Source organism: Eptatretus burgeri, chromosome 2 (assembly GCF_056783735.1).
Source record: "Eptatretus burgeri isolate ZD-2024b chromosome 2, Ebu_testis_v1, whole genome shotgun sequence".
NCBI lineage: Eukaryota > Metazoa > Chordata > Myxini > Myxiniformes > Myxinidae > Eptatretus > Eptatretus burgeri.
Window position 1 is genome coordinate 108,867,714 of NC_140962.1, and position 15,262 is coordinate 108,882,975.

At 42.1% G+C, this 15,262-nt stretch overlaps 1 protein-coding gene and 1 non-coding gene across 7 annotated transcripts in view; one reads left to right on the forward strand and one right to left on the reverse strand.

The window, feature by feature from the left end:
• The window catches only part of LOC147032776 (transcription factor E2F8-like), an 80,503-nt gene that overhangs the window by 63,653 nt on the left and 1,588 nt on the right, over positions 1 to 15,262 (reverse strand). For 2 of the 6 annotated variants that reach the window (XM_085870672.1, XM_085870673.1), the window contains exons 2-8: positions 12,178 to 12,307; positions 7,092 to 7,260; positions 5,738 to 6,013; positions 3,843 to 3,999; positions 1,101 to 1,388; positions 837 to 1,004; positions 136 to 273 (exon numbers count right to left, since the gene is read on the reverse strand). In XM_085870672.1, the coding sequence (XP_085726798.1) occupies positions 136 to 273; positions 837 to 1,004; positions 1,101 to 1,388; positions 3,843 to 3,999; positions 5,738 to 6,013; positions 7,092 to 7,260; positions 12,178 to 12,218 (1,237 nt within the window). In that variant the 5' untranslated portion in view covers positions 12,219 to 12,307. Of the gene's footprint in view, positions 1 to 135; positions 274 to 836; positions 1,005 to 1,100; positions 1,389 to 3,842; positions 4,000 to 5,737; positions 6,014 to 7,091; positions 7,261 to 9,452; positions 10,337 to 12,177; positions 12,308 to 15,262 lie in introns of those variants that run through there. The other 4 variants (XM_085870676.1, XM_085870675.1, XM_085870674.1 and 1 more) reach the window with 4 other exon arrangements.
• On the forward strand, positions 10,903 to 10,985 carry TRNAL-CAG (transfer RNA leucine (anticodon CAG)). Its single transcript has one exon. It is a non-coding gene; the product is annotated as a tRNA-Leu (tRNA).

Below are 15,262 nucleotides of genomic sequence, written 5' to 3' on the forward strand. Positions count from 1 at the left end.
TCCCAATTTATCCTCCTCGGCATGTACCAAATGTTAGAAGTGTCCTTCCAATTCACATTAACTGGTCAAAACCATAATGTATAATGTTTTGTATTTTCCAACTTTAAAGAAATGGCGTCGTGTGCGCATGCTCACCACTGGTCTCCGGCAATTGGTCTGGGCTGATCCACTTGAAGGCAGGCTTGCGGCCACGTACCTCCAATACACGGACTTTCCTGATGAGCCCGAGGCTACTGAGCACATTTGCAATATCGTACAGACGCCGCACTTTGGCTGCCGAATAAACAAAGGTAAACAAGTTGTTGAGCCAAATAATTACTCTTTCCATCAAGTATCATTAATGATAACAAAATGGTAATAGAAATGCCATGGCAAGCAGTGCAGACATCAACAATGTGCACTGCTTGCCATGGTATTAGGGTGGCAGTTGTGGCAGGGTGGGGCAGAGAAAGTTTAAAGATAACCCCCCCCCCCAAAAAAAAAAACAACCAACAACAACCCTGATCTAAAACTCACATTTTGATTTTTATTCCCTTTGTCAAAGATAAACATTATTGGTTATAAAGTAAAGTTATTCTGTGAAATATTAGACCAAAAGTACCCAAGCAATCTTTAAAAGTTGCACAAAGGGCATGTTAAAACTGCAACAACAACAATAAAGAACAAGCAAAAAATTAACAAACACATGAAGGCAGTACGGCATGAAGAGAAAGAGCAAGTTGACTTGATGAAGCCAATGGAACATGCAAATTCAAAGAAGCATGGGGTAATGTAGGTGAGGATTGACATGTTCATTATTGACATGCAAAGGGGGAGGGTTCATGTGAAAACCTCACTTTTGAATTTATTTAGATTCTGTGCTTCCTGCTGGCTCTCCCCAAGAAGCACTTTTGCAGCCATATCCAAGCTGACCACACCAGACTCGGCAACAAGGAACAGCATCACAAATTTTTGACTCAAGACGCGCAGAGACTTTTCTTTTCGGCTGTGTGTGGTACCTGGAGCTGGCACCACAGAATATATACAACACACAATATATAAATGAATCAAAATCAGCTTTGGTAGAATACCTTGCTACATGTACAGCCAGGATCGCTCACCCGACTTGCTGCGAAGTGCAGAGAGTACATTTTCATTCTCACACTTGAGTGTTCCCGTCCTTTCGATCAGTACTTTTTCTGGATAACCTGACTTGGAGATCGCAAGGCTCTCGAGTAGTTCCATTTGCCGTGCATATCCTTGTTCATGGGCATCTTTGTGCAGAGCGGCAAGAGTGTTTCTGAGCTGGCAACGGCCATACCATGCATAGCGGTTCTTGGCAGTTCTCTTAACCATATGGAGGCTTTCAAGAACATTTACAATGTCGTAGATCCTTCGCCGTTCCACATCTGTTGGGATGCATTGAAATCGTTCATTAACTGTGTGTTGCCTGTGGCTGCTCATTTAAATCATTGCTGCTAGTGTGGCTGTGCCACTGATACAATGCCCCCTGTCGGTTAGGGCTGTGATTGGGAATTTGGCCATGGTGTCAGCAATAGCTCTTCCACTGTGAGTGAAGGACACAGTGGGATATTTAGCATATAGCAATGCCGGCAGATGTAACACCCAGTTTAACGTCCATCCAAGGGATGGCACACAAATAAATGAATTGCCCTGCCTGTGAAACACCAGGACAACGATTTATAGCTGGGTGGAGATTGAAACCCAAGTTGGACAGCTTAGAGGCAAGTGTGCATACCTCCAGGCCATCCTGCCAGCTCATGCATTACATGAAACTGAACATTATGTCAACACACCTAACCCTTGTTCAAATCTCTAATATAAAGGGAGCTCGGTCTCGGCGTGCCTGTGTCCGTCCATCCCTGCCTACAACAATTGTCCGATAGGGGACACCACGAATACAGCCCAATCTGCAAACAGTACGATACAGTTGAGCAAGTTGATGATAGATGGGCCGGTTTCAATTTACATTCAAACAAAAACTCTTCCTCTTCAATCTTCTTCTTCTATACTAATAATGATGAGTCATTCAATCCCATTTCTCATATCAGATTCAGAAAACGCTCGCTGCATTCAATACTTTTCTTTAAACATACAACAGTAATACATCACCCTATCAAATAGTATGTTTGATTATACACCACCTTTCACTCCACTTGCAACACAGGTGAGAAAAGGATAAGGAAAAACAAACAAACAAAAAAAACAGCTGATATTTCAATAAGTTGCCATTCTTAATCCTTTAATTGGCATTGTGTTTATTTACCCTATTTGTGGTAGTCTGACTTTTTACTGCTCCACTTGTTGCGTTTGCCTCATGGGCTTAGAGAATACGATCACAGTCCAACTGCATGGCCAATGTTTGCATGTGCACAGGCAAATCCACATCAAATTATATTTTCTCGCATTTTCATACATGTGTAGGTTTTATTTTGTGCACTCACTTTACTTCAAAGTCTCAAAAGTAATGGTCGATTAAATATATATTCAACTTTGCCAATGTCTGATTGCTATCAGTTTGTCACTTTTGCCATGGTGATCCCAACAAGGACGAGCTGGGAGCATATCTATGACTAACCGACCAAAGCCCTGATTATGGAGCAACTTATTTATTGATGAAAAGGGTTCGGAGGGAGGGAAGAAAAAAATAAAAAATAAAAAATAAAAAAAACAGGCCTTTCAACGTCGAGTCAGAGTTTGCATTGAGTATCTGTTTATTCCGAATGACTTGATTTATTTGCAGTTGAGGAGAGAAAACATTGATTGGGTTTTATTGTCAAGGGTAAACATTTAAAGTAAGCAATTATTGTTGATATTCGTTTCAGATTGGTACACCTGTTCCTCACAAAAAAAGCAAGGTGAGGCACAGAGATGACGAATAAAAATGAAAAACACATTGATTAGTGTCCGATGGCTCCACATGTGGAGGTGAATGAACTGTTCGCTCTGCAAGCAAATATATGAAGGGGAAAGTGACCATGATATCCACCACACACAGGCAAATTGAGCAGCAAATGGCACAAAACTAAGGATTGATCAATACAAACTTGCTCTCTGACAACACCCAAGCCATTGGTGGTGATGGAATGGGAGACAACATCGCAAAGCCTGGATGAGCTCTGCACCATGTGCAATGGGAAAATTAAAAGCTGCCGATATCCAATTGCATTCATCAACGTTAGAAAATCCACAACACGTTCAAGCATGCAGAGTAGAGTCCACTTGAAAACACCTTTTGTACATACAGGGTCCGAAAGGAATGAAGCAATATTCAAATGGATAGGTTGATTATTATTATTATTATTATTGTTTTTTAAAGCAGGACACAACACAACGCTTCCTGTAACTCTGCTCATGTCACGCGTTTTAACAAGAGTTCATAGAACACGATATCCCGTGCAGGCAGTGTTCAAGTATATACAATAGTCCACTTCAAATTTTTTTCCCCTCTCTGGGTCATAATACGCCACTCTGTTGGATGATCATGAGCTCAATGGTAAATAAAGAAACACGGAAGCAGTGGGGCTAATAAGGGCTATTTATAGTTTAGACTTTGCCTTCTGATATTTTGACACGATTTTTAATTATTTCCTCCATATTCTCAAAATATCGATTTCTTGAAAATTTGAGGACAAAAGCACCCACACGCACGTTCACAAATCCCGTCTCCCACTGCATGGGGGGGGGGGGTAGGTGGACATTCCAAAATATAAAATATGTTTACTTCATGATGGATCGTATTCATCTGGGGGCTTTGAACACAACTTTTGTGCACTACAAAGAAATATATAATTGGGTTTAAACAAACTCAGCAAAATACCAGACAGTTTGCTGCCACTTACTCAGCTCAACAGTGATCTCATCCAGTGAGATGGGATGGACTCGTCCTGGTTCAGGGAAGTCTGGAAAACGAGCAAGGAATTTCAGGCAAAGTAATCCCAAGCTCTTTTCTTTGCGACTACCAGAATGTTTTTCCAAGTCTTCACACTCAGCATATTCCTGAAGGAAAATGACAAAAAAAAAACAAACAAAAAAAAACTATATGTAGATTTTAAAGAAGAGACAATCCTTCAAGGTTTCATCAAAACAAGAGAGTCGGTCAACGTGAACCTACTCTGTTAATGAAAATTTGAAAGCAAGGTGAAGTTAATGAAATTCTTGCCATGTCATTGTTCTCTCAAGGTCCTAAGCTCCTAGAGTTTGCTTGTTCAATGGTTTGTTTTGGTCGTTTTTTTTTTTTTAGCTCACTTGGACTTTACTCCAGTGAGCTTATGTGATCGAGTAGTGTCCAGAGGTGAGTCAGTGAGTCTGTAAACACTTAGGTCATTAGCGCTTGAACCAAACACACAATTTTGATGCCTAAGGTATATTGACGGCATCAAAATCAGCCCCCACCAAGGGTGTCCACAAGGGGTTGGGGAAGAGGGGGTCGACCCCCCCCCAAAAAAAATAGGTATTTGCTTCCTTATCAAAAACTACACAATTTGGTTACTTTGTTCACTGCATTAAAAAAAAAACCCCCTTTCCATCTGGCACATGGTGATCCACTGATGCAATGTCAAAAAACAAATTCCTCGGTACGCAAACTCGCCTCGAAGCTGCATAGCATGGGTTTGAATCCAAACCCTGCTAAAAACTCCCATCCCTGTGTTTCACAGGCAGGGCGATTCATCAATGTGCGTGCCTTCCCTCGGATGGACGTTAAATGAGTGTCCCATCTGCCGGCATTAGTTGGTAGTCGTTAAAGATCCCACACTGTCCTTCGCAAAGAGTATGTGAGTTATAGCCACCACCATGAAAAAATTCAAAATTCCTGCCCTCACCAGCAGGGGGCACAGCCTCAGCAGCACAGCCACACCCTCAACCAATGATGCTACCCCACAGCTTGGAGTTGCATAGGAAGGAAGACTAAAAGTGCATGATTTGATAAAGAAAAGAACAAAACATATGTGAGTGAATTTGGTTTTAAAAGCTAAAGTATGGCATGACCAAAGGTAAAGGAATTTCATTAATCACCAACACAGATGTCACTACATAACTTTTATGTTGCTTCTCTAAAGGAAAGGCAGAAATTATGGAAGACTTGTTGCATTGACAAATGGGTGAAATGCAGGTTACTAAAATAATTTTGTAAAAAATTACTCTGTATTATCCATGCATCACATCCATTGGGACCATACTCTGTACAGAGCATCGGTGCTGCCGAAGCAGTCTCCTTGGCGATTGGGCACAATCCTGGATGGTTCGCCACTCTGACACAGGATACTCGAATGGCTAAATCATCCCAACAAGCTGGTACTCCTTTTGCCGACCTCGGAAGGATGACGGACTGAGTCAACCCCACCTGGTATTATTTCAACGGCTGAGCAGGATTTGAATTCAGGACCCGAGGATCCCAAGCCCACCACCCGGACAATTAAGCCAACACCAGGCTATCCAGGCTACTTGTGTTATATTCAACACTTATTATTCTACGACAGCAAGAACCCTTGAGAATGACATGGCAGCACACAAACAACAACTGTTATTAACAAAAAAAACAAACAAACAAAATCCCTTTTTTGCATTTCACTTCATTTTAAATCCATGCCGTCTTTTGATTAAACCAATCAGCCAAACAACGAGTCGGCACGTTTAGTGATAATTAAAATAAGGAAATGCTTCACTCGCTTCAGAATCGTTGGCTGGGACAAATAAAGATGATGCAAGATTGACGCACCCATTCAATTTCACTTACTTGTACATCTTCCTCATATTCATCCTCCTCATCATCATCTTCCTCGAGGTTGTTTACAGGGCTGCGGAATAGCTCTTTCTTCTTGTGTTCACGATCCCGCATATCAGGGCTTGCTGCACTGATAAGCATCTTCAGGTTCGCTGTTGGAGTGAGTGGCTCAGCTGGTGCCTCCACGGCCTTTATGGGTGTAGTCTGAGTCTGGCCAGCACCGTATGGCAAGACTTGCTTTAAAGGCGTCTTGGCCAAGCCACGGAGACTGCGACGTGGAAAATTTTCCTGTAGAAAACAGCAAGAAAAAACAAATTGGCAACAACATATGTAGATGCAAATGTCAAGGAAAAGGTTATCGTAGATTTGGGACCAGCATTCCATTTGAACAGGCTGGCTCACTCATATGAACGATCCACTTGCAAAATCAGTCATTTTGTGTGCAGCCTGTGGCTACTGGTTGGCATCATTGCCAAAGGCATAGCTGTGGCACTGATGCAATGCCCGATGTGGGCTGGGGCAGAAATTTGTAATTTGTCGAGGGTGCAGGTGATAGCTCGCCTACTCTTCACGAAGGTCACCGTGGGATCTTTAATATTCCACCAACTAGTGCCAGCAGATGGGACGCCCAGTTGAACATACATCCGAGGGACCGCACACACATTGATGAATCACCCTGCCTGTGAAACACCTGCATGACAGTTTATAACTGGGTCAGGATTGAAACCCAGGCTAGACAGCCAAGAGGTGAGTGTGCACACCTTTAGTCTAGGCCATCCTGCCCACTTGCAAATATTATTTTCAAGGTACACAAGATGATTTTCCCTACTACAAAAATGGCCAGCTACATAATGTGTTCTTTTCCCATCCCCTTCCACAAAAAAACAAGAACAACAAAAAAAGGTGGAACTTTTATGTCCCCCTCCCATTCCTTTTCCTTTCCATCTGCATGTCACTTCCAACTCAATTCAGATTCTTATATCCTCTTCTGTTCCTTACCCTCTTCAATTCTATTGCCACTAATCTATCTCACGTTTGTCTCCAAGACCACCCTCGCTCCCCAACCTCAGTAAACACCAGTAAGACTGCGTAGGCAGAGAAGGCAGCAATGGATTTTCCCCAAACATGAGTGTGGAAAGCACAAATTTACCACAATGAAAAACCAGGTGAAGCCGACGTTTCGGGCATTACCCTTCATGGCAACAAAAGGAAAAATCCATTGTTGCCTAAAATACCAACACACACACACAAAAAAAGTGTCAACAAACATTATTATTGCAAAGTAGCACATCATAATTAAAGAAACAAGTACAAAATATTGATAACAAAGATAAAACAAAGATTAAAAGTATGTGGAAACCGGTACCTTTTCCTCTTCATCAAAATGCTCCGACACTTTCCAGCTAAGAGCATGGAGATGGGTTTCAGAAGGTGTTGAGGCCAGCACAGCACACTGGCCAGCCAAACCGTCATCACATGGCATCGTACACATTGCTGGAGCAGGCATGTGATTGCTGGAGCAAGAACAGCTCAACCTGGAAACAAAGATTTCTAATGGACTCTCAAACATCATACAATTTCTTCAACGACCATCACAGTCTTGACAGGTTTCACCGTTTTGTTAAAAGGGAGAATAAAACTCCAGGTGAGGGTTGCAAGAGAAAGGCAGTGCAAGAATTACCAAATTTACACCTTATTAGCATCATCCCTTCCTGGAGGCATGGGAAGCTATAATAAATCTGCCTGTAATCAGTGATAGTCCATAGGTAGATCTACTTTAATATAGATCAAGCACTCCTAGATCTACTGTAATCTATATACCGCAGTGAGGCTCTCCATTGTTAAGTCTCGTTACCGTGCGTGCAAAGCGATTGGTTTAAGCAATTGGTTCACTCTGTCTGTCTGCAGACGTCAGTCTATGATGGAGGAACGACTTAACTTTAATTGATTGTTATATTTTAAACACTGCGGAAAACAAACTTGCAGTTTAGCAATACTTTGCTCTGAATTTTGGCAAATTGTACAGAATCTCATTGCGAGCACACATGCAGAAAGAGCAGCGAAATATATATATATATATATATATATATATATATATATATATATATATATATATATATATATATATATATATATATATATATATATATTTTAAGTGTGACAGGCAAACAAAATTGAAAATAACTAACTTAACGTGTTAAATTATGTGGTGATGAAGACGCTGCATCAATGGCAGTAAATTCCTGGAAAAGTTTAAAAAAAAAAAAAAAAATTCCCCCCACAGCCCACAAATTTTTTGTATTTTATTTTATTACCTCCGCCACCAAAGACGAAGGAGGTTATGTTTTCACCCCTTTCTGTCTGTCTGTGTTTGTGTACAGGATATTTTAAAAAGTTGAGAACGGATCCGGATGATATTTTGCAGACAGACAGGTTGGGTGTGTGACAAGGATGAACCGATTAGCTTTTAGGGTATGATCCGGATCCGACCACTATTATTTTAAAAAGTGATTATTCACCATTGAGAGATAGGGCCAAAAAACGATGTGGAGCACGATATCTCAAAAATGTAATAGGCCCGATATGTTCATGTGGATCAGGCATTACAGGGCGGAGGTATGCACTCCACCAAATGCCCGTCTAGTTTAAATTGTGTTGTACTGTATACTTGAACACTGTAAAAAAAAAAAAAAAACACACAAATCACATTTTTGGCACTTCCCAAAACCTCCAGTTTAGCACAGTGTGACGACTCGTTGGCTTTTTTCACAAGATCTTGGCTATTCGTTGTTCACCTTGGCGTATCAGTTTTCTATTATCATCGCTTTTCCGAAACTTTGTGAATTCTTGGCTTTTCTCATTGGCTCACCTTGGCATTTATGAAAATGACGAGTGGTCACACAGTTTAGCAGTACTTCGACAAAATATTACACCATCTCGACAAATAAAATGGAGGAATAAGATGATTTCATTCGTCTAGTTTGTCCCGTCTCTTCAGTGCATATCTGCCCGTTCTATACACAGTCTGCCTTAGTCTGGTGTTGGCTCAGTGGTTAGGGTGGCGGCTTGGGATCCTAGGGTCCTGAGTTCAAGCCCCGTCGGTCGCCGAATTAATACACCAGGGGGTTGACTCAGCCTGTCATCCTTCCGAGGTCGGCGAAATGAGTACCAGTTCCAGTGTGTGTACTGGTAGAGGGGCACTGCATCAGCGACACAGTCGTTCTTTAAGAAATGATAGCTACCCCGGCAGCTAAACTGCCATACGACCACTATACACCGTCTGTCCCTCCATAATGCTTTGTCAACCTCTGCTGCAGATTTTACGACTTGGTATCTTAAAATAAAAACATTAAAAAATAAAAAAATAAAAAAACAAGTCCGCCCCCCCCCCCCATCTCGTCTGTCATACCTTACAGAAAACACGAATTAAATGAATAAATTAAAGGCCAGCAACTTTACCCAAGAACCAAAGTTTAACTTTGACATGTTTGGGGGTTTTCTGTCAAACACTAACAAAGTCCGAGCAGACAGTTGGTTTAATAGACTTTAAATCACATCGAATGAGATAACCTTTCACTACACGAGGACGAATGACTCACTCATGACATACACCGATCAATGATCACGACAGAATTCTCATATAAAACGTTTTAGGTGAACGGACAACATCGACTACTTCGTCATGAATCGGACGAACATTTCCCGAAGTTCCGAAGCGCGAAATCACCTTAAAAAAAAAAAAAATTCCTCTCACGATGGAAGTCTCGTCCACCGTCAGCTGGATCGCTCGGAGACCATTGTCCAACCTCACGAGAAAGGAGCAAGGAGTCTGCAGTACGTGTTGGTAGGAAATAATAAATCACAAAATGGGAACTTTATACAGATTCATTGGACCGGAGGATTCCGCCCATCGCTGTGAACCAACATGTACAGACAAACCACGAAACCAGACCTTACGCAACGACGTCGCACAAATCCGAAAAAAAAAAAGGTCAAAGGATCTGCGACCGAACCCGCGGTGGGGAGAGCACGGTGAAAGGACAGGTTCGGTTAATGGCGAACAGGATATTTTACTTAATTTTATACACACAAGAACGTCCTTCAAATATACCATCGACGACTGACGACGAATTGCCCGCGCTAAATCACCCTCCGTCACTTGGCGCGTAGCCGCTCAAAACGAGTTTAACCAATCAGCTCGCAGCTCGCCGTCACGTGATTATAACAGACAACCAATGTCGATCCGTCGGCACAGAGGGCGTGGTTTGGAGAATGTGGCGAGCGAACGATGCCTCGGACGGCACTTTTTTTTTTCTTTTTTGGTTTATTTTTTTTCCATTGTAACATGTATTTATTGTACTCGTCGTTCACCTTATAGTTATAAAAAAAAAATTTTATAATGAGGTTGTTTAACGAGAACAACCAAGTTGGAGTCGCGACAATACACCTTGTTGCCGTTGGTGATTTGCTTTCTCCATTTGTTGGAGCCTTCACTTGCTTCCTGAAATATTAATCAGCATGTGCTAATGTTTCTGCTTTTAAACGATGCATAGCAGTCAAAAACTCAGAGGCACAGTGCATATCTCCCAGAGGAAGGCGCATACTTAAAGCTGTCAATGAAAGAAGAACATTTTTAATGAGTAGTAAGTAATTCAACACCTGAACTGTAGTTTGCTTTTTCGTTCACCTTTTGTGGGTCATCCGTGCCTCCCAGGTTACCTTATTCATCCACCACCAGGTGAGCACCCAGAGGGTAATGCCCCGATGTTTAAAGCCTCCATTGGAGACTGAAGAGGTCGTGCGTGGCACATGATGGTGGCAGCTGGGTCAAATAATCACAGAATGTCCGGGGAAAGAGATTGCCTGAGTGCCAGGTGGTCAGCCTTCACTTCGAAGGACCACGAACGCACAAAAATTTGTTGATGTGATTATATAGCTTTTTTTTTTTTTAAAGTCATAAACAAACAACTGGACATTGCTTTTAATTATAATAATTTTTTTCAGGTGTTCGACTTGAAAAAGCAAACCCGTCTTGCACCCCCAAAAAAATTCCAGATGAACTGCCATGGCGATGACGTCATCGAGGGAAAAGATTGTCAGCACGCAATGGATAATTATTGAAAAAGTAATCAAACTTTAAATTGTCAACAATCATACACGTCAAGTAACATCACCAAGTCAGGATGGCCGAGCGGTCTAAGGCGCTGCGTTCAGGTCGCAGTCTCCTCTGGAGGCGTGGGTTCGAATCCCACTTCTGACATCATTTTCTTTTAACACACTCCGTGACGTCATAGTTGGAGTGTCTGCTCTGAGTGAGAGCTCGATGTGTTGAACCCCCGTCCGAGTCACAGCAAAGACCTTTTAAAATGTAAAGTGCTGCGTCTTCAGGATCAACCACGAACAAACAACAACAGGCTGGTTATTATAGCACAGTCTTTGATTGGCCTCGTGTGGTCCTGCATCGAAGTTCCTTGTTGGGGAGCTGATATGATATTATTTTATGATTTTATAATCTGACGTTGTGATTGCAGAATCAGTGCTTTGTCGAACAGTTCGTTGATTGTCTGTACGTTTAGAATTTGTTTTGTACCCATTGTTGAGGCTCGTGGAGGGGTTTGAACACAGAATGGACCAGGATGTAACAGAACAAAAATAGCAGGAAAAATAGGGGGGGGGTACACACACTGATATCATGAATACGTGGAGGGATGAGGGACATGTGGACGAATGGGAGTCGGGGGAGTTAGACACAGGAGGTGAACAAGATGGATACAGATGCAAACTCTCAAACAGGAAAAGTGGAGGGAAATTTAAAACCCAGAGAGAGTTGGGCTGGGGGGGTGTTGACGGGGTGAGAAAAGATCATGGTCGTGGATGAGGGGTTCATCTGTACCAGTGGCTGGAAACAACGGAGAAATTATTGATGTTGGTGCTTTCATCAGGTGCTGCCAAGGGCGACGATCGCTAATACAAAAAGGGGGTGGGGAGTGTTGGGGGTGGGGAGTGTTGGGGTGGGGAGTGTTGGGGGTGGGGAGTGTTGGGGTGGGGAGTGTTGGGGGTGGGGAGTGTTGGGGGTGGGGAGTGTTGGGGGTGGGGAGTGTTGGGGGGGGCAACCTTGGAGCACTGAGTGTTAAGCAGATACTTCCCGGTGAGCTCTCTGTGGAAGCGTGTTCCCTTTTTGTTAATAATTTCTGTAAATTTTGGAGAACTAAATATTGAGATTAAATGGTTGTAAACTTCGTCTCACTTCTGGACCTTGCTGTATTCAGCAATTCATATGGGCCTGTGTTTGCCTCTACCCTGTGTTGTTACACTATCGCTCCCCAGACGAAGTGTCCAACATATTAACATATCCAAGCTGTGGGCAAGCTTTGACCCTGGTTAATTATTTTACCATGAAAGCACACAAAACAATAACTCAACCGATCTTAACATAAGTGTTTTTCACTCACCTGGAACGTTGTTCTGGGGAGCTTTTGGGATGACGCGTCATCAGTCAGTCAGTCAGTCAGTCAATCAGCCAGTTCATCAGTGAGTGAGTCGGTCAGTCAATCAGCCAGTCCATAATCAATTGCAACTTCTCTGAAACGACAAACACGATATTAAGGAAACTTCACCACAACCTTCAACAGCCTGTATGTACCAAAGTTTGTTCACGGCATTAAAAAGCAATCATTCCCCCCGATTGGGGGGATTGCGCCCCCAAAATAGGAACTTGCTTTCTTCCATGAAAGTACACACACAATTTCGACAACATTTCACCACAACCTTCATAACCTGTGTTGTACCAAAGTTTGTTCACACCATTAAAAAAAATCGTTCCCGAAGGGGATCTATGGGGGGGGGGGGGTTGACCCCAAAGCAGGTATTTGTTTTCTTCTCAGAAACTACCCACACAATTGTGATAAATATTGACCACAACCTTCATCAACCACGATACACCAAAGGTTGTTCATGCTATTTAAAAAAATTGGGGTCAAGGAGGATTTACAAGGGGGTGTTGCCCCCCCCCCCAAATAGGCATTTGCAATAACATTGGTTCATTGGTACATTTTGTTGGTTTTGTCCCATGTTGATTTCCTCCTATGTATCATTATTGTACCAGGTGAGCACCCACAGATATTGTCCATGTTTTTTTGTATTCAAGAGTGTTATGTGAATTTTCCAACATTGTTCTCTTCATTTTGAAAGATGATTTACAAACGATCCTGTTGATCTATCATCTCGTCAATGTGAGATATCAAACTCATTTATATATTAACTCCATGAATGCATCGTCAGAAAATGATTTTCTCTCCCTCGAAATGAGAAAATGTTGAACAATTGTTTGGATAGTAATCAAACTTTGAATTCTCAACAACCAAACACAGCTAATAACGTTAACAAATTAGAATGGCCGTGGGGTCTCAGGTGCTGTGTTTTGGTTGCACCCCTCCTGAGAGGTATGGGTTCAAATCTCACTTCTGATATGGTTTTCTTTTTCACAGCCTCGGTGAGGTCATGGTTCAAGCGTCGATTCGAAGTGTGAGAGCTCGGTGGTTGGAACCTCGGCTGAGTGTGGGTGTTTGACGCTCAGCATTTGAATAGTGTGGAGCAAGGACAAACAATCCCATGGGCTGGTCATCATGGTGCAGGCTTTGATGGGCCCAGTGATCTCCTTCTGCACTGAAGTTCCTTGGCAGGGAACTCATTATTTAATTATTCCACTCGTAAAGATAGCCGTCGCTCTGTTGACGGATTTAATGAAAAGACAACATCTGATGTACTTCACAAACATTCTGCTCGATTCACTCGATAATTTGCCCGAGTTCATTTTCCATCCACTTGCGAGTCAGCGGACATCACATTCATGAACCATCCTTGCTGTGTACATGGCGCGAGTAAAAATCACATCCGCTTTGCTGCGAAGCTCAGTGTTGGACGCTTTTAGACATTTTTTATTTTGCAATGTCAAGGCTCATAGAGGAGTTTCAACAAAGATTGGAGGAAGATGCAACAGAACGAAAACACCAGTAAAATAGAGTGGGTGTGCGGTTGGGGGGGGGTGGACTGATACACATAAACAGCAGTGTTGGGGGACAAAATCGAGGGAGATGTGGAGGAAAGAGGGGTAGGGGTGGATGCATGATGTGGACAAGGTGAACACAGAAACAAAATCTCAGGAAAGAAAAACTGAAAACTTGGTGGAAGGTGGGCACTGTAGGAGGGTGGGGGTTAACGGGGGTAGAAAATATCTTGGTTTTGAATGGAGGCTGATCTTTTATGGTGGTGTGCAGTGATGTTGAAGACTAGAAGAGGGTTGATGGTAAATGGTGTGCACCCTGCAGAAACCTGTGTTGGAGGGTCATGGGGGAGAAAGCACAGAAGGAGCAGATGGCACAAGACCATAAAGGAAGCAGAATAATACAGTGACCACCGACCTGAGTTCGACATTGGGGGTGAAAAAGTTGGATACAGACTGAAACACTGATCCACAGAAGTGGAAGGAAAAAATGAAACCCAGAAAGAGATCGGCTGAGGGAGGGTTGATGGGGGTTAAAAAGATATTTATAGAATGGGGATAAATCTGTAACAGTAGCTGAAAAGTGCATGGAAAATAATGAAAGTTGGGGAGAGAGAGGGGGATCCGATGTTGTTCCACCATTTCACGGTGGGCAGCATAAGTTGCTGAGAGCTTTGGCATTCAGTCATATCAAGAGGGCAACTTAATTAACCATGAGTCCATGAAATAATTTAAATTGCTTCATTATCTTAAACTTTTTGATAAACCCATAAAGACACTTTTGACCTCAAAGACCCTTTCGACTCCAAAGACACTTAAGACCCTTATTACCATTGAGACCCAAAAACCCCTCAAACACTCAAACAACCCAAAGACCCATATGACTATAAAGGCCCTCTAGACCCCAAAGACCCGTAATACCTCAAACTCCCTTAAGACCATTTAGACACATAAACCTTAAATATCCTTTAGACAGGGTTCCCACTCAATCTCAAAAATGAAATTCCCTGACATTCCCTGACTTTCCCTGACTGTGTTGGTAAAGATTCCCTGACCTTTTCAAACGTAAAAATTTATAAAGTTATTTTAGTCGGCTCCTCCTCCCCTTCACCGACTCCTTTCCATCACCATTTTGATTTATACATGGTGTACATGCAATCATTTTCAATTCTTTTCTTCTTTTTAAAATGCCAATACAAGCAGAAAATTGTGTCCGCTTCAAAATTTTATTTGAATCTTAAAATATGTCGGCGTGCTTTAGACAACTTCTGAATAGCATTTTTGTTGGGAAATTAAACTGATTCTTCATTTGGGTGTTAACTTCAGTCTTTTTGAAAATGGTCCAGAAAGTACACTTTCCCAGCTTGTACTGGCATTTTAATTTTTTTTATTAATATAAAACTTACAAAACACAAATCATACCAATGTCAAACGTGCCAGGTACCATGACTAGATCAGAATTATATCAGAAAAAATTTAGCAACATTTAGAACATCTAAATCTTGCAAAATAACAACGAAACATTGATATTGTTC